The 20,089-nt window shown below is 41.6% G+C and overlaps 1 protein-coding gene across 1 annotated transcript in view; it reads right to left on the bottom strand.

The window, feature by feature from the left end:
* The window catches only part of LOC123034369 (von Willebrand factor A domain-containing protein 7-like), a 36,175-nt gene extending 30,773 nt beyond the window's left edge, over positions 1-5,402 (bottom strand). Inside the window, exons 1-4 of the mRNA XM_044451698.1 lie at positions 5,159-5,402; positions 4,800-4,922; positions 1,732-1,905; positions 89-164 (exon numbers count right to left, since the gene is read on the bottom strand). Of these exons, the coding sequence (XP_044307633.1) occupies positions 89-164; positions 1,732-1,905; positions 4,800-4,922; positions 5,159-5,402 (617 nt within the window). The remainder of the gene's footprint in view (positions 1-88; positions 165-1,731; positions 1,906-4,799; positions 4,923-5,158) is intronic.
* Positions 5,403-20,089: the final 14,687 nt, after the last annotated feature.

Genomic DNA, 20,089 nt, shown 5'->3' with positions numbered 1-20,089 from the left:
CAAACAGAAATGGATTCAGTAATCACTTCCAAGAATATCTAAGTTCCCCTGGTCACCCCCCTTAAAATTAACCACCTTGTGGCCTTACTTTATATCTTTCTTGCAGTTTCTGCATGTTCCCTCAGAACGTTTTGCTACAGGTACAGTATCTTCATCTTCATTTACTGTGGGGCACAAAGAGAAAAGAATTCTATGTTTAGGTTCAGCTGGATTCCACAGAAATCTGTACACCTCTAAGTGGAAGGACAGAACATAATAGTTTTTAAAATGAACAGTACAAAACACAAATTTCATTTAGGTAACTTTTTGAATTCCTATAATGAACCGTTTGAATAGGAAATGTACTGTTATCTTTCTTGAGATGGCATGCCTGATGAGTGTTTTTATGTTAAATGGCATGCTGAATCATGATTTCCATTTGAAAACACGATTGAGTTGCAGGTAATCCATGTTTGGCTAACCTCCAGGTTAGTCAGCTGTGATGGACTAAACTTGGGGGTACCCTTGAAGACTGTTTAAAAACTGCAGTTAATACAGTTGTTAGATTACTGACTGGGCTTGAAAAAAGATGATCTTGGAGTCTGAGCAGGTACATAAGAAAGGAGATGTTCTTTTAGATATTCTGGTCCCAAACCATGTAAGGCTTTAAAAATTAACAACTCCACGTTGATAGCGTTTTATTTATTTCTTGGTACATTCATATATAGCCTCTTTTCCTCCTGCAAGGAACCGGATGCCCTCCTTTCCCTTTTATCCTCACAACAACCCTATGAGGTGGGTTAGGTAGTGAGCCAGTCACTGGCTCAAACTGACCTGGTGAACTGACTTCATGGATAGGGGGCGGGAATAGAACCCAAAGCTCTTCAGTTCCAATCCAACAGTCCAACCACACACCACTCTGGTTTCCTGGTCTAATCATTCTTTCCCCTGTACACTTAGTAGACAAGCCACTCCATGGGTTGTTGTAGGGGTTATACAATCCTTGATGGGTTCTCATGTTGCCCAAAGGCAGATGACTGACCCCATTGTTGGACAGAGAGCCCCATGGCAAGAGTGGCAAAAAAGCTTGTCATCCCAGCCTTTTTTAATTGTTCAAAAATACTTGGACATTTCTTTCTGATTTGAGCCATGAGGGATGATATGAGAATTATGTTTTGATAGCTTTGCATCCCTTTTGCAGGAAGTTCCTCAACTTGGCCACTTCATTTCATTTCTACCAGGGTGCACATTTTGTGCTTTGTCGCAAGACTCTGGTGCTAGGAAAAGTCTAAAAATGTCTCCACTTTTTCCCTTAGGGCAAGCAGTTTTGTTGGCTGACTATTAAAAACCATGGATCCCTTTAAAGGTTTTTTTTTTTAAACTGGTACATACAAAGACATCTTTTTGTCAAAAACCCACCCATTTCCCAGGCCAAATCTCCTTTTCAAAGGGGCCCAGAATCAAAGCTGTCAAAATTCTGTTTTCCTAGAAAAATGGGTAGTGTGTGCACTGTTTACCTACTGTGGCTTATTGCCAGGGTTTGTTAGCATGACATGTGAATGACCCCTCTAGTTCTTGCAGGGCTGGTATAGGAAAAGTGTGATAATGCTTGCCAAGTGTTCTTTTTTTAAAAGACAGGGAAACAATTAAAATTTATAAAGGGATTGTTCCCCTTTCAGGGCAAGTGGAAGGACTTACGACAGACAACAAGGTGAATCCCATTCCCTTTTTGGCATATTCACTGTGACTTACTCAGGTATTTATAGGGTAAGGTTTCTCCCATTTCAACCCAGTTAGTGTTACTGTAGAATTTTTGGAGCACATGGATGGCTTTCCCAGCACTCAGGCGAGCTGCTTCCAAATCTGGTTCTTTTTTTCTCAGACTGGAGAACATAGAGTCTCTCAAAGCTCGAAGCTGCTTGATACCTGGGAAGTAAATGAGCACAAGAACCTCTTGATATCTACAGGGCCTGCATTAATGTGTCACCACAGTCAGGTAGTTACCACATATTGCAGCAGACAATTCACGACCAACTAGGGTACTATCTCTGATGTTTACGGAGGACATTTTTGTGTATTCGAAGCACCCTCTGTTTCACGGGTAGGCCGAAGCCAGATCTCCAAGTGCTTTGCGCTAAAATTCCCAGAAGCTCCTGCCAGCCCTGTCAGTGGCCAGGAACATGGAGAGGTTATGCCCAATGCTGCTCTAGTTGAAAGACTATTCCAAGTCCAATTTAAGGAGAAGGAGCCATAAAATGGGAGAGCAGCAGGCCATCGGAGCTGCCTGCCAGTCGGCACACAAGTTGGGCACAGTCTTCTCCACTAAGAGAAAAATTCTGGGGGGAATTTATTAATAACATGCAGCTATGCCCAAATTAGTATGAGAGATACATTAATTTTCAAGCTTACCTAAATTTTAAGGATTCCTTCAAAATTACGCTAGGGCTTTAATTCATAAGGTTGCCATAAGTTGGTGATGACTTGACAGAACATGACAATATAACAACAACAATTCAAAGCTATTTTGGCTCACTCCCATTTTCATTTTTTAATCTCATTTGAACATGAAAAGTCCATGTTTCTGTGTATACATTTTCCCCCTTTGACTACAGCAGAAAAATGCATTTTAAACATGTACAAACCTCAGATTGTACATATTTAAAAATTACAATGTTTATGCAATGGAAAACTTCAAAGTCTTTGAGCATTTCTCAGAGAGAGCTCCCTTGGTTGCGTTTAGATTTGGAATTGTGAATGGGTCATTTGTGAACAGTAACAACATTCCGTGCATCATTACATCTCTGCATTAGCAGACACAGATTTCTACAATGCTTTATTAGCAGAAAGAGGTTGAAGAGCCTTACTTAGGGAGGGGGCTACTAAGGGCATCCTGCCCTAAGGCTCTTGCAAATTTGAACTTGGCTCTGAAGTCCACCTCCCTCTGCCTTCTCTGAATATGAAATATCAGAGTCAAAGCTTATGACTGGACATCATATCATTTTCTTTGGAATCTCTATACAGTTATGCATATTGTGTAAAAATGGATAGAAAGAGAATTCCTCTCTCATTCGTAATACTAGATTTCATTGGGTCATCCCATGAAATCAGTTGGTGGGAGAGTCAGGACACATCAAAGGAAGACTTCTCCATATTACATATAGTTTATTTGTTTATTTATTTATTGCATTTATATACCACCCCAATAGCCTAGAGGGCTCTCTGGGTGGGTTACGGACATTAAAACCCAAATATAGTATCCTGTTCGAAACAAATAAATTGGCTACACCACGACTGAGTATAAAATAATTTGGTTAAAATGAATTAAATGAATAAATATACAAGTAAAATTAACTCACTTTAAAATATTGGTTAAATAAAAAGGTCTTGACCTGGCATCGAAAAACATATAATGACGGCACCAGGTGGACCTCTTTAGGGAGTGCATTCCATAGTCGGGGCGCCACTGCAGAGAAAGCTCTCCTCTGAGTACTCTGTCTCCTAACCTCTTTCAAAGAGGGTTCCCCGAGGAGCGCCTCTGCTGCCGATCTTAGGGGGTGGAAGGGCATATAGGGAAAAAGGTGTTCCTTTAGGTATCCTGGTCTCAAGCCATTTAGGGCTTTATAGGTAATAACCAGCACCTTGAATTGAGCCCAGACTTCAATGGGAAGCCAATGGAGCTGATAGAGGACTGGAGTTATGTGAGAATTATAGAATTTGCTTCCACAAGATGCAGTGTTGGCCACCAGTTTGGATGGCTTTAAAAGGGGATTTGAGTAAATCCTGCAGGACAAGGCTATCAATGGCTCAAGCATTAAAGTCCACCTCTTTTTTGACCTGTTAAGTCACTGAGATCATTAGATAGCCTAGAGTCCTCCTGGAGAAAGGCCTTCAGTAGTTCTGGAATTCCCCACAGCACGAAGGCTGTTGTTTCCAGCATCTCTCAAAACATCTTTATTTTAGGAGACCTTCCTTCTTGAGTTTTTATAGATATCCTGCTTTATTCTCTTTTGCCTCTTTAATCTTAGTATTGTGTATTAAATTGCTATGCACCACCTTAGTGGATTTTCAGTAGATGATGTGGTGTATAACTGTAAATAAATAAATTTATTAGCCTAGATACCAAAACCCCATCCCCCCCCCCCCAGCTGGCTCTGGTTATTCTTCAGTGAAGGAAGGGCATTAAACATCCATGCAAAGGCCGCTGTCCCCAACCTGCTGCATTCGGGATGTGTTGTATTACAACTGCAACATCTGCAGGTAGCATCACCACATGCAGTTTAATTTATGGTGTGAAAAATAAAGAAAATAGGTGGAAAATAAGATTCATAGAAAGAACAGTCAAAACAGCACATTGCTGTAGCCTCAACACACCATTAGCATTTTGGGGTAAAATGTAATGATGTTCATTTTATTTTCTGTTCACGTATATGCATTCATATTCTGTCCTATTCTTGCACAAATGTGCAGATTTTAAAAAAATCTGTACAAACTTTCATACTTATTTACATATTTTCCTTGCAAATGTTGCATCTCTAAACATGCTCACCCTCAAGGCATGCATTTCACTTTGGTTTATATTTTGAGCTGAAAGTGGCTCAGCTCAAAATTCAGAGAAACTCAGGGGACAACAATCATCCAATCCACACACTTGTCTGAGAGGTGCAGCTCAGGTCAGTTCATACTGGAAATCCTCATGAACACCTAATAATCTTGGACGTTTAGCAAGATCTGTCACCCATTTTCATTCATGAGTACACTCATCCCAGGGCATAAATATCTCTCTATGCTCCCCTCCCGAAATGGCATGTTCCTTCCCTTACTTTTTGCAATCTCTTCACAGTGGAAGAAGAAGCTGCTGTCCTCTGCGTGATGGATCTCCACTTGGTTATTGCCATCGATAATTTCCTTAAGGGCGCTCATGAATCGACTGGGGGAGACATCAGCTGTATGAGAAAAGAATGGCGATCAGGTGATGATTACAGTATCATCAATATGTACATGCAAATATACAAGTCTTGCATATTTGATATAATTATTCTGGCCCTTTCTCTGTCCGTTATCTTTTAAAGTTAGATAATGGAGAGAGAAAGTTGGCATGTGGTTGGCTTTGGTTGTTATAAGCAGGCCACAGCCACTCAGTGAATTGTACAGGCCAAGCATGATATGTTTTGCCCACTACCTTCGAAATAGGCCTTGAATAATTCAGTCGGAGTCTTATTTGCTAGTGATCCTTTCTTCATCAGAGGCTTTCCAGGAAGGGGGTACCTTTCCATGAACCAGGTGACAGCTTTTATCACCCCCTTTTCTGTGATGTCAGCATCTGTGAAGTCAGTAGCAGCAACGTCCCCCGATTCATGGTTGGGGTAGAATCCGCTTGCAGCCTTGGTGCAGAGGAGCAAAAGAAGGTGCGTGAGGGGTAGCATATCTTTTTACAGCAGGAAACTGGTTGGTGACCAAGAAGGGAAGACTCCTCAGGTCTCCTCTGCCTGCCTCTGATCTGCAGTGTACCCTGGACTCTGCCAGTTAAATAGCTGAGCGGGAATTGGGAAAATTTGCCAGCTGGTCAAAGAATACAAAGTAAATCCCCAAACCTGTGGTGTTCTGGTAATAATTACACTTCCTTCCTTGAGAGAGATGTGTGGCCAATGATGTTTCAAGGTTGCCACATTGCTGCCCCCCCCCACACCTGCTGGCAGAACGGCTATTTCTGCAACAGCTGCACAGCAGCCATGGAGTAAAAGAAGAGCCCTGCTGGATCAGACTAAGGCCCATCCTGTTTCCCACAGCCTCTGCGATGCTCACAAGCAGACCATAAGGGCCAAGATGCCACCCTGGCATTGCTGTTTTAGTGGAAATTGGAATTCGAGGGCACAAGTGGGAACTACAAGCAAATTTTATAATGTGCACCATGCATGATCACAATTCCAGCCAGCCTCCCAAGCAGACATCCCTTTGTTTGGCCTATTCCCTTTCCACCCACAGCAATTTGTCATCTTCCCACCTCTACAACACGTTGCATACCTACTGGACATCTTCAGTCCCACTGGGCTGTTTTAGGGGCTCCCCCCTCAGGGGTTGCATGACAGGGTGGTTTTTTCTTTTTGTATTTTGACAAATTCAAATTAGCTCATGTTGGAGTTGCCCTAATGAAAGTTATACTTCAGAATAAAGAAAACTCCCTGTTTTCTGCCCTGCCCCCACAATCTGCAGGGTTTTTCCATTCAGGTTCCTTCCATGGGAAAAGGAGACAAGCCCCAGCACATACAAATAGATATGTAAACTTAGAGACTCTACTTGCCTTTCTGCCAGCTTCCCATTGTCTTCCTGAAATTCCTGCCTCAGACTGTAAAAAGCAAACACTGAAGCCTGTTAAATTCTGTAACTTCTGATTGTTTTATCTTTTCATCTGTCACTCAAGAGCTTGATGCATCATTATGTTTTTCCAGTGTTTCCCTAATGAATTCTCAATGTGCTTCTACATTGTTCTCGCATTATCACCCATTCAGAATCTCACTCTTCTACCTGCCATGTGCACGCAACCCCAACCCCCTAAACCACTTTGTCCATGCTCTGTTCCATGTAGTCAGTCTTAGACTGCTACCTTTCAGCACCGTTGTAATTCACAGATTTCTGTTGCTGTAAATAAAACTGCTGAGTGCTTGATTGCACACTCCCACTGAACCGGAGTATTCATCCCAAGCAGGTCTGGAATCATGACACTTATAACCCCTCTTTTTGCATGGATAGTACCATTTTAGCTGCATAAAAATCCGCACTTGGATAATTAGTTTGTTTTCATGGTAATTATAACGCTCTGCTTAACTGCAGAGAGGGAGCCTGTCTCTTGCACATTACATTCTGCTCAGTTAGAGTAATTTTAATCTGGAGGAGTGAGGGGAGGGGGAGTTTTGAGGCAATTTAATGAAGTAGAATGGGAGGGTATGGGGAAACAGGGGGAGTTCATCTGGGGTGATAAGTGAAGTGGCCAGACTGGAAGTGTCTGGTGTTCTCGCCATCTATCCAGCCAGCAGCAGAAGCTACCCTGAGGGTAGAATCCAAAGCTTTATTGAAAGGGAGGGAAACATTTCCCATGGATGTTTCTCCTACATCTCCAAGAGAAAACTACTCTGATATATATTGTTCTGTAACCAGTTAAGATTTAGTGAAAGAACTGCTGGATTCCAATATCCTCCTACTTTCCAGCTCCTTCCCTTGAGAACACAATCTGGCATTCTCTCCTAGTGTTTGGCTGTGAAATGAAAACTCCCTGAAACTGACCTTTCTACCCACCAATTTTCCCAATGCCCTGTTTAGGGTACTGGGAGGAATTTGATTTTATACTTTCAACACTGCAAGCAAACTCAGTTATTTTGGGGAATTCTCATTTCTCTAAATTTTGCAATGGAATTCTTCTATCAAAAACATGTAAGCAAAGGCAAACATAGGCTGCACAGCTTTAATATCGCATGTCCTGTAAGTTTTATCAATCCAGAATAACCAGGGGTGAACAAGACTTTTATGAACCAGACTGCTTTAGCACATGGGCGAAAATCAGGAAATCGATTCATGAACCCCATAGATTGCAAAGTCCGCACAAATGCCCTGGAGACAGGCCAGGTTGGGATATCCAAGGATTTCTGCAGAACTAACTATGTTTGAATTGTGATTTCTACAGAAGGTTCAAGGGCAAAGGCTGGATCAGAGTAAGGGAAATAGGCCAGAGAAAGTCCATAGTGAACCGAGAGAAAACAGAAATGCCTGCACAATGTTTTGTAACTGGCAAGCTACAGGCCATCACTCTTCAGAGGAGCTCGTGTTCCCATGGCAATGCTACTGAGCCTAGGAGATGGACTCAGGTGGGATTAATGAGGCCAAGTCTATTTCAAGGTAAGGCAGTAGGCATTTCTTACATTCTGCAACACAGTGACATGAAGTTGAGGAGGAGGAGGAGAAAGGTGGGAATAAACTGCAGCGACAAGTCTACGGGAAGCAAGCTGCAGCCATTAGAAGGGTAGCTGACATTGGAAGGACAGAGACATGTTGATTGGCCATTACTGGTGAAGAGGTGGAAGAATGTGCATTCTTCTATCTCCTTTCTAGGGCTTCTGTGCACCAAGATGTGCTTTGGTGGAAGCCCCCACCTTTGACCTTCAGGTCAGTAGCTTCTAGAATCAATCTGAAATTTTATTCCCAGGTGTTGTTGCAAGTGAGCTGAGATGCTGTTTCCTTGACTGAGGACTCTTAATGTGGAGTAAGCACCAGACCTGAGTGAGAGGGAGGCCTTCCTGCTGTTGCAGGCCCAATCTCCAGTCTTCTCCATATCAGAACCTCTGGTGTTCTAACACAGAGCACACCAAATCCATGAAACTCTTATTTAGCAATGTAGTAAAACTTAATGGTTACACACTTCAGAAATCACAAAGATGGTGGCAATTAGCTATGCTTACAAGAGCTGAACAGAGCTGTCAAGGACAGGACATTCTGGAGGGGATTCATGACATTCATTCATAAGGTTGCCATAAGTTGGAGATGACTTGATGTCACATAAGAATAACAGCAACTATTAGCTACAGGCTCCATAAGTAATTCTACAACACTCCAAAGCCAATAACTTAAGATCTGTCAGAGATCCAGACAAGTAGCTTTTCTTGCTGCAAACTCTGTGGCTCAAGTCAAGGCTTGAATGATTCCAGGCAGATCAAAGACAAGGGTTCTAAGAAAAACCTCAACTCTTGCAAGCTTCACCACCCTGCAGCCTATCAATCAAGGGTTTTAGTTTTGTTAAATGAATTTTAAAAAACAACTCAGGATTGTGTGACAACCATGGCAAAATCCTGCACCTTAATGGTGGCAGAATCAGCAGGAGCAACACTGCTGCCCTGGTGATGTGTCTACAAAGGCAGAGCGGTTCACAGTGTGAGTGCCTGCTGCACCAGCATCAGACTGCGCAAGGTCTGGCACCCGAGTGATCATGCTGCTCAGCTGGGAGCTCTGGAAGGGTGCATAAAGGCTTCCTGGCACTGCTCGGGTTTGCCCCAGCAAGACTGGCCTTCTTGGTGATTGCTTTGCATTCCTGATCCTACTTCCAGTCTTCACTTGCATTCAGTTGTGCCCAGACTCCTGTTTGCTCCTGACATTGTTCTTGTGCTTGCCTTTACCTCTGGTTCTGCCATGACTTGATATCTGACTACCTTTGTTCTTCTCTCTCCCTTTGGCTTTGGATCCGCCATGCCATGCTGCGTATCTCACCTTGCCTGTTGCTAGTTCTACTTTTGCTTGCAAACCTGCCAGGCCTTGCTGAATATCTGACCCTCACTTGTTCCTGACTCTGTCCTTGCTTCTGGTTCTGATCTTGATGGCATCTAACCTTTGCTGTTCCTGACTTCACCTTTGCCTCTGGCCTACTGCATCATGCCAAGAATCTCTGTCACTCTCGATCCTGGTTCTCTTCCACTTCGACACCTTGCACTTATGTCCTGGACCTGATAGATTGCATTAAACCAAGGCTACGCCAAAGGTCTGCAAAATCTATTTCTATGAATATGTAGAAAAAATGTAACCAAAATATGCAAATATGTAATCGAAAAATGCTGTGTTGTATTCCCATGTCTGTTCCATCAAGTGAGCATAACTTCAGCAAACTTTATATGAACATATAAAACCACATTTGAAGATTTGCTCCAACTTCAGTGATTTGATCCAGTTAGGACTATACTAAGATTTTGAGCTAAAGCAAGAGATTTCCTCATCTGCAATTTACCTCGTCCATCTCCTCCCCTATTAATGTAGTGTAAATATTACAACAAAATATTATTTTATGTTCTTTCAATATTCTAAAGTACATATGGCTGCTGCACTGTACCCTGTTATGCTCAATGGGGTTCAATGTCCAGAAATGGGCTTCAATACAATTGGCCTGTTTTAATTAATTTCAGCCTATTTGAGACTACATTCCTGCTAAAATGATCAATGAGAATACCAAGGAAAAACATAGCTCATCTGTTAAAGTTTCTCCCAATTGCTGTCCCTTTGCAAAGAGTTGTAGTTTATCTCCCTTTCCAGGCTAAGAAAAACAGGGAGTATGATAAAATTCTAATGAGAGGTTCCTGCTTCTTTATTGGCAAGTTAAGCTCTTTATTCAGCAAGTTAAGTTAGAAGTAAACTTGGAGTTGCAAATGCTTTGCAAAGGTCTATAATCCGGTAAGTGCACACCATTTATAAAGGGCTGTCTGCTGTGTGAGACAGGTAATTGGTGAATAAAATTGGCTGCATATTTCATACCACTGCATATTGTGAAACAATTTGCAAAGTGGGATATTGTTGAAGGCTTCCTTTCTAAACATAGGAAGCTCCCTTATACCAAGGCAGGGTATTTGTCTATCTACTTATCCATTCTGTCAATAGCATTCCAGGTTTCAAGCAGGTTCTGTCTGTCTTAACACCTGCTCCTTGATCCTTTTAACTGAAGATGGTAGAGGTTGAACCTTGGACCATCTACATGCAAGGCATCTGCTCTATCACTGAGCAAGTTTTTCCACTAAGTAGAGTGATGATGCTTAAATGAACAGGAAGTCTTATCAATGGGCAATACGCAGCCTGGGCTGATACAGGATTGGCACTACATATCCTGTTTACAATGCTACTCCATAGTCTTCACAAAGTGCAACTCCTTGAAAAAACCCAAGCAATAAAAAGTTTTGACGTGTCACTGAAAAAGGTTCAGGTGAATGCTGCTGATTAGAAAGGCAGTGAGTTTAAACAGCAGTAGGAAGAATGTTAAAAGTTTAATTGCTGCTGTGGCTGATTCAGGTTTTTGATTTAACCAACCATTTTACTGAAGGGAATAAAATCTGTTCAGGCTAATATTACATAGAAGGCCAAGCACAAAAGCAAATTGTGTCTATACCTGCTCAAACACTGAGCTTCCAAAATAAGTGGACCAAGAATGTAGAGCATTGAAATGGAAGCCTTTTTTCCCCACTGAAGGCTGGACAAAACGTTAAAGATTAGACTTTCATCGACCAAAATCATTATTAAAATAGGATTACAGCCAAACTAGGCAGCTGCTAATATAAAGCTGTGATTTATGGAAGTGCACACTTGACATTTTTATGATAAAATAAACCTGCATTAATTTCTTTTCAGATTCAAATTGTCTTATGATGCCAATATCAAAGTAAATCACACAGAGAATGTATTTAGAAAGTATATACAGTACTGTGTGACCTCTCCTGATTGAAGATAATATTGCTGAAATATTCTTCTATGAAGCTATAATTCATTTGTAGGATCATATTCATGACCATTTAACTTGCAGTTTTCTAAGGGGATTGGCTGCCAGCCCAACAAGGAGGCTTCCAACTCTGAAGAGTGAAAATAAATGAAAATATGCATTTACTGAACATATAAGTGCACATGTGCATGAGTGCGCACACACATTCATGAAAATTATAATAAAATGCAGGCATACGAACGTATGATTGATAATAGATATTTGAAGGGTCGGGGGTTCTTTTGCAGTGGATTCAATTATATTCTGTAATCATATCATCTTTGCCTGGAATTTCATCAGTTCTGATGGGCTAAACTGGAAGAGCTTCTTAGAACGTCAGCAAATACTGGAGTAACACTTGCACTTCAATAAATGGGAAAAAAGAGTAATCAAGTCCTCTTTAGGATTTAAATTCTGGAAGAATAGCTAGGGTATTCTTTCTATGACCCAAAAAATATACAAACCAGGCAATGTTAAGTATCACATTAAAGACCTGATGTGAGCATAAAACATGCTTAAACAAATGCCAGGGCCTAATGAAGGCCCATCTCTCATAAAGCTAGCTTTTTGGCAGGGCCCGACATACTCTGGACATCCCAGAGTGTATTCAGGTGACATCGACATTCAGAGTGCTTTCCTAAGGGAGACATTTTGTTACCTTCATTTAGAGGATATGGTTCGACTATTGCCTCAAAATGAGTCCAGGTAGCACCTCGGTCTCCTTAAAGTTGAAGACTTATCCTTGAAAAAGTCAAACTATATAAAACCAGGCTAAGAGCCTTTAAGGAGTATGGCCTCCTCCTTCAAGGAGGCAGGACTTAAGGCAGAACAAGCTTTGTGTGTCTTGCTAATATTTTAATTATTTGCTGAGGCAGCTTACTATTACTTTCATTGATGGAAAGACTTCAGCCAGTCCAGGCTTACTGAGAGCTGTCAGTTTTCTGATCTATTTGCCAGCACCTGAGTGTTGTGTTTTACAGTTCCCTGACCTTTCACTGATGTGACTGTAGCTGCTTTGACCTGTGAACGCCAGACAGGATACCAGATTTGTTCTGCCCCCCACCCCCATTTGCCCATGGCTTCCATGGGTGATTGGTTCACAAGGCAGAACTCACTCCGGCCACAGTTTTAAATCTCTCACAATGCATCATCAGATATCTTGACCAAATGGTCTGTGTCCTGGTGTGCATATGCACAAAATACACAACAAGTGAAGGTTTTCTTTCAAAAATTATTCTCAGGAGTAACCAGAAAGCAACAAATCATTCCAGATGGCATACCTGAGCAGTCCTCAGCTGATGCTTTTATATATTGATCATTAAAGGGTTATACATAACACAGTTAACACTTTCCAATAGGTTACAAAAGTGAAAACTTACATGATCTTTCTGGGCTGCATTCCAAAGAGAATGAAGATTCTTTCAAGGAGTGGGGAGAATGGGGTGCTATTCTGAGGAGGAGGAGGAGGAGGAGGAAGGATGACGTGGATTGTCCTTTGTTCAGGCTGTTACTTGCCAAGGGTCAGCTGGCTGTCTCTGGAAGGGTGCCTGGTTAGTGTCAGTTACATTCAAGGACACACACATGTTGATGTCTGAGGGAAAAGGTTTGTTTTCCTGGTCCAGCTATATGTTGATATTTGCATGATTATATCTATGTAGGTTATACCTGTTTATTTGTACATCACGTATTTGTCTGTCTTTGCATTCCAGTGGAATTAAAATGGTGTTCTGACTTGTTGCAGTTGCCAGACTGACTACTGGATTGTAGCTTGTCAGCTACAGCACCAGTGGTGGCCACCAGCTGGTTGCACTCACAGGAGGACCAATTCTGTACAGGCAAGATGCAGGAGTGGAATCACAGCTCATAGGAAGCCCTGCATTACTGAGGCAAGACAGTGAAGCAGGAGACACAGGCGAGGCAGGATATAGGTCAGGCAAGAGGCAGGCACAACAGCAAGGCAATGTGGAAGGGCAGGAAATGCAGCAGGAATCGTCAGGCAGAATGCAGGCACAGCAGCAGACAGAAGGACCTGTGCTGGTGAGGGAACACAGCAAGGCAAGACAGAGGGCAAGAAGCTGGAGCAGAAGCAGGAAGGCAAGGTACAGGCTGCAGCTGCAGGAAGACCTGGGTTGCTGAGGCCAGTTCTGGGGGGAAGAGTTTGCTCTCCTATAGCTGTTCCACCAGGACTCCTAGGGGTCCACCAGGCCTTGGGAATGATCCCGTGAATAAAGTAGTAGTTGTTGTTCTGGTTTTGGGCACCAAACCAGCCCAGACTTTGGCACAGAATAACTGGTTATTACATGTCACATAAGAATATATTTTGATTTTGATTGTAGGCCAATAAAGAGCACATAAAAACTCTCCACCAAATCAATCATAGCACTGGAGAAGGAAGAAAGGACAAATGGTTTTTATTGGTTGCTGGAGCCCAGTGGAATACCCCAGCAGTGTCAGGCCATTTAGACAAGTGGGAGGCTATCACCCCGTTCAGTAAATATAAAGCAGTTAATAGCTTGAGCTCAGTCAATTAATTAAACTTGCATCAATTCACATATAATGAAAATGTATCTGAAAAAACAAAACAAACATGGCTTCAGTCATGAATTAAACAGTGTCTTAATGTTGATTCTACCGCTTTTATCTGCCAGAAGAACACTTGCACAAAAGAGAAATGATTCTCAGTCAAAAGTTATTCAGCCAAATTTTAATACATTTGAATTACTACATAAATATTAAAAAACCATTCTCAAAACAGCACAAGAAATCAATTAGATCTCTTCAAAAAAGAAAAAAATACTTTCCCTCAAATATATGTACAATTTAATGTCTTTTTTAAAATTTGCACTCTCAGAATCCCTGAAGTCCAAGGACAAGTTTGGCATAAAATGATTAAGTAAGCAAGCACCTTCTCTCCGACTCTTGCAGTACATTCATTTTTCCTTCTGGGTTTGCAACTGTAACAGTTGAGGAAGCACCTTTCTGGAATGGTGCTAGCTATCCATGGTGCAACCCAGACAGTTCCTTTGAAAAATGATGGTGGCATAGCTACATGTGTTGATTTGTTGGACTGGATAAACTGTCAGTACTTCTCTTAATTTTAACATTACGAATGTATGAAGCTGCCTGTTAGCCCATTGGTCTTGTAGCCCAAAATTGCCCACTGGAGTTGTCAGGGAATCTCCAAGGTTTTGGGTAGAGATTTTTCTCAGCCTATTCCTTGAGCTCCTTTTAACAGAGGTACCAGAGGATGAAATTGAATGTCATGTGAGCAGTCTTCCAATTTTAGGAAGACTTCAGGAGGACTTCCCTTCCTGTCTTTGCTGCTGAAGTCACCATACCTATCTCAGAGCCACTACAGATCAGATGATGAGGAAGTACCATGAGGCAGCATTGGTGAGGGAGAACTGCCTTCCTTCCTGTTCTACCATCCAGAGATACAGTCCAGAGACTGGACGTAGGACCATCTACTTACAAAGCATAGACTTTGCTGCTGAGCTGTGACCCTTCTCCAGCAGGGAATTGTCACCATTTTAGTCCAATGTTAGACTAAAAACAGTAGCATTAAAATAAAAAGCAACACAACAAATTAAAACATTAAAGACACAATCCTATTACCTCTGCCTTTGAAGTCAGGCACACATGTGCTTCTGATGCCCAGAATGGGGTGTAGCAATGGGCATCTCAGTCACTGCCATGCCTCACACCTGGGTTTTTACAGACATCTGTTTTCAGCCATCTAGAGAAAGATGCCAGTAGGAATCAACGTACCTTGTTGATCCCACCCCCTCCCCCGAGTATGTGACTTTTCTGCCCCTCCAGGGTTCACTCGTGACCTTGTAGAAGGCAGCCAACATGGTTCTTTCAGCACTGGCTGTAAGGAAGGGAGCATTCAGAATCAGACCAAATATTCCTACCCCGCCTCCCCAAGACAATGTTGAGAGGTGCCACTGGATTGCACCCTAAAACATTACAACTGCTCAGATTGGTTCAAAATATGTATTCAGGCATCATTATTGTTCCTTTCATCTTGGCCTCACTAACTTTTTAAAATTAAAGCAGGAAAGGGGAGAAAAATCAAGAGGTTTTATATTGCTGATATGTATTTGCAAATAGGCCCAGAAGTAGTGAACACAAGGTTGTATATTCATTTTTGAAACATTCCACAAGCACCCTAAGCTTTAGACATTTGGGGGTACTGATTTAGAAAACAACACATTTCACCATGTTTTTTGTTCACAAACAATCACAGCTTGTTTCAAAGAAAATTATGCAGCTAAAATATAAACCTATCTGAAATTGAACTGTTCACTTGGTGTAGCCAGTTTTAGACTCATTGAGAACATCAATACACAAAGTAACACTTATGATGAATAAATTGATTTTCTTGCTACTGTGCATCAGGTTAAAAAATGATTTGATTATGTATTTAGCTCCTAAATGGAAACTCATTAGCAGAATTTCATTTCATGCTTGCTTGCACCTGCAAACTCCTTTTTCCTCCTACCAAAAAGTGTTTCATTTAGTTTTCATGCTACAAATTCTATTTGTGATCAAGAGAGAGAGAGAGAGAGAGAGAGAGAGAGAGAGAGAGAGAGAGAGAGAGAGAGAGAGAGAGAGAGAGTAAAAATAATGCAAATAGCGCCTGAAAAACCTCTGGGGTATTTTCCTTTGACAGGAATGACAAAGCCTTAGATTGTCAGCCATTTAGATCTATTCTTTGATACACCTTTTGTTTTTGATGTATTGCTTATAGTTTTCTCTATCTCTTATGGAACAAAATCTAATCACTTCCTGTGATGTTCCATACATACAGCTTCTTGCCAAGGAATAAAAGTTTATTTTCCATCACATGTACTCTCTCATGTAGTTCCAGCTCATTTTGGTGGAGCTTGTGCGGGAAATGTTACTGAAGGCTATTCACTGTGATATACTGGCAGTTCCTGGGTTACAGACCAGTTCTGTTCCTGAGAAAACAGAAATTCATCTGTAATTGCAAATTTTAAATTTGTCTGTAAGTTTTATCATGTAGAGTCAGCCATCACATTTGTGGGGATTAGGGCTGTAGGACTCCTGTAAAAGTGGAAAAACCACAAATATCTCTAGCCATCCCACAACTCAACACGCACCTCCTCTTTGCAGCAAGGAAATACCACAGAAATTTTCCTCTCTGGATGGGTGGGGCAGGAAGACCTGCTTTGGAAGCTTTCCCTCTCTCCCCTTTCGCTTCCTCTCTCTCCATGGTGATGCTTTGGAGACCCTCCCTCTTTCTCCTCTATTTCCCCTCTCTCTATGGCAATGACAATTTTCTAAAGTAATTAAAAAAAATTAATAGCCTTTATGGCGTTTGCTGGTAAGTACAGTCTGTTTGTAGTTCAGGCTTTTATAACTTGGGGGCTACCTGCAGAGGTAGATTGTATTGCTTATGCATTGTATTGCCTGCATATGTGTATCTCACTCCATCTTATGCTGACATGAAAATTGTATTTCCACAGTAGACTGTAAAAGCATTTCTTTTGTCATTAAACCATAATTTAATTAAGAATATCAATATTTTTATAGAGATAGATAGAATCTTTCAGATATCCCTGGCATCTTTGGAACATGTTGCCATGCCGCTTTTTCCACCGTGCTCTAAGTTTTTAAGACATCGTAGGAAAACACACATGAGAACCATCTGGTTGCACCAAAACAAGAGCTCCGCTTTGACTGCCATAATCACAAGAGTTTTGTGTGTGTGCACATGCATGGATGGAGGGGGGAACGAGGACATCTGAGTTTTGCCAAGTTCTGTTATATATTTTATTGCTATATGTTTAAAATGTGTTTTCTACATGTTTATTACCCTGTGGGTTATAGGGCAGTATGAAAATGTAAAAAATAAATAAATAAGAGGCAAAGCAGTGTGAAGATGCTTTTAGAAAGGATAAAAGAAAATCATCTGGAGATGCTGTTGCCAGTGTGTGGTAAAGGTAAAGGCAGAGGGAAAAGGCTAGGCAAAAGGAAGGGGCCCATATTGGTTGGGAACCCCTTGCTATACCGTCTGCCAGGAGTTCCTTAAGTCTGGAATCAGCCATGCTCCTCAGCACCCAGTTCAGGGATTCATAACTCCTGCTTCTTGCACTGTCAGACCTCAGTGCTCTTTCAAAATGGTCATTCAGTAAAGCATGATTGGAAATTCTTCGTTATTTGAATTGGAACAATTCTCTGTTGCTAAACAAAGCATTGCGAAAATGAGCGTGATTTCATCATCGGTTATGTTTGTTCATTGCCTCTTGTTTTGTAATATTCCACCTGTGACTCTGCCAGAGTCCTTTTATATTAGTTTTGTTCAATAATTAATAAATAGCAGCAGCAACATATAGCAAACAGCCCAGGATAGTCCATTGCACTAATCTACCTGCCTTAGATAAATCTATGCCATAGTGATGGTCATAAGCCACAAGCAGGGAGCAAGAACGGACAAGACTCCACACGCAAATATGCAGGAATGTTCTTGATTTAAAATGGCTAAAGCAATTTTTCTAACCATACATTCCATCATTGCTGTTTATTTATTGAACTATTAATAGTACTTAAATATAACTTAATAGAATGGCAACTTTGAATGGTTTATATACAATATGTAAATGACTTTTAAAATACACCATTAAAACCATTTCAATTACAATAACAATATTGCAGAGTATAAGAAATAAGATGATGAAGCAGCATATGATTTACTGCAATTCATCTGGAGAAGCAATTAACGGCAATTAATGATAAGCCAAACAAAGTCTGGGTGGCTTCATTTTCAAGGAACATTGAAAACATTTTCTGAACTGCATCAAGCAGGGTGTTCCAGTGGATGGACCCCACAGCCAAGAAGGTCTGGCTACCGGTGAGTAGCCAAGCCGAGTGATGGACTCTCCTGAACTTAAATATGGTGATCAGTTCAACCCAGTCATGAAGACTCCTTTGAAGTGCAGGAACATCTTCCATAAATTATCCAAATCTGCTTGGCCATTATGCTGTAAGGACTGCTCCAGTTCTTATACAAGTATGAGGTACTGTCCCTTCTTGAAAGTAATGTCGGAAAGCTTACCTGAGGCTTGTTTATACCAGAGTTACTCAGCTGAGTCCAGCAGAAAAGGGACAAAAAGAAATGTTATATGCTAAATGGCTTTTTCATTATCTTGGTTTCTTCTCACAGAAGCTGCGATAGAAAATATGACATGCACATGACATACATCCACCCAATATAGAAGGTGGTATCAGGGTTGAGCTGCCCAACTTCAGTCCTCCTGCTGCCTGCATATGGGTCACACACTGAAACACAGAATAGTAGAGTTGGAAGGGGCCATAAAGGCCATTGGGTTCAACCCTCTGCTGTTTCAGGTCACCGTTTAAACTCACTCAGATGATGGTCCCATTTCTTCTTGAATGTTGCTAGTGTGGGAGAGCCCACCACCTCTCTAGGAAACTGGTTCCATTATATAATTGCTCAGACATTGAGGAAACTTTTCCTGATATCTAACCTGAATCTGGGTTGTTGCAACTTGATTATTCCATGTCCTACACTCAGGTATCAGTGAGATGAGATCTTGACCTTCCTCTTTGTGACAGCCTTTGAGGTACTTATAGAGGGATATCATGTCCCCCCTCAGGCTTCTCTTCTCAAGGATGAACATTCCCAGTTGTCTCAGTCTCTCCTGAAAGGGCAGTGCTTCCAAACCCTGGATCATCTTTGTTGCCTTTCTCTGGACCCTTTCCAATTTTTCCTCATCTTTCTTGGTGCCCAGAACTGGACACAGTATTCCAGATGAGGTCTGACTAGTAAGGAGTATAGGGAAACTACTGCTTATCTTGATTTGGAAGCAATACTTCCATTAATGCATCCCAAAACAGCATTTACCCCCTTTGCAGCTGCATTACATTGTTGGCTTATATTTAGCTTGTTGTACACAATAACTTTCCTTCATGGATCACTGCCTTGTCGTGGCGAAGGGGCTTGCATAGCTCAATGAAGCTATAAGCCATGCCATGCAGGGTCACCCAAGACGGACAGGTCATAGCAGAGAGCTCTGACAAAATGTGATCCACTGGAGAAGGAAATGGCAACCCACTCCAGTATCTTTGCCATGAAAACCCCATGGACAGTACCAAAAGGCAAAAAGATATGACGCTGTAAGTTGAGCCCCTCAGGTCGGAAGGTGTCCAATATGAAGCGACTGGGTCAAAGCCGAAAGGACACTCAGTTGCAGATGTATCTGGTGGTGAAAGGAGAGTTCGATGCTGTAAAGATCTATACTCCATAGGAACCTGGAATGTAAGATCCATGAATCAAGGCAAGCTGAATGTAGTCAAACAAGAGATGACAAGACTGAACATCGACATCTTAGGAATCAGTGAACTAAAATGGACAGGAATGGGTGAATTTAATTCAGATGACCATCAGGTATACTACTGTGGGCAAGAATCCCTCAGAAGAAATGGAGTAGTCTTCATAGTCAATAAAAGAGTAGGAAAAGCAGTACTGGGATACAATCTCCAAAAGAACAGAATGATCTCAGTTCAAGTTCAAGGAAAATCATTCAACATCACAATAGTCCAAGTCTATGCCCCAGCCACTGGTGCTGAAGAGGCTGCAGTTGACCAGTTCTATGAAGGCCTACAACACCTTCTAGAATTAACTCCAAAAAATGATGTCCTTATCATCATGGGGGATTGGAATGCTAAAGTAGGAAGCCAAAAGATAACCGGAATAACAGGCAAGTTTGTCCTTGGAGTACAAAATGAAGCAGGGCACAGGCTGGTAGAATTTTGTCAAGAGAATACGATGGTCATAGCTAACACTCTTTT

Source organism: Varanus komodoensis, unplaced genomic scaffold (genome assembly GCF_004798865.1).
Source record: "Varanus komodoensis strain SLA01 unplaced genomic scaffold, ASM479886v1 scaffold6_4, whole genome shotgun sequence".
NCBI lineage: Eukaryota > Metazoa > Chordata > Lepidosauria > Squamata > Varanidae > Varanus > Varanus komodoensis.
The sequence above is the reverse complement of the archived record's forward strand: the minus strand, read 5'-3'. Positions and strand labels throughout refer to the sequence as shown.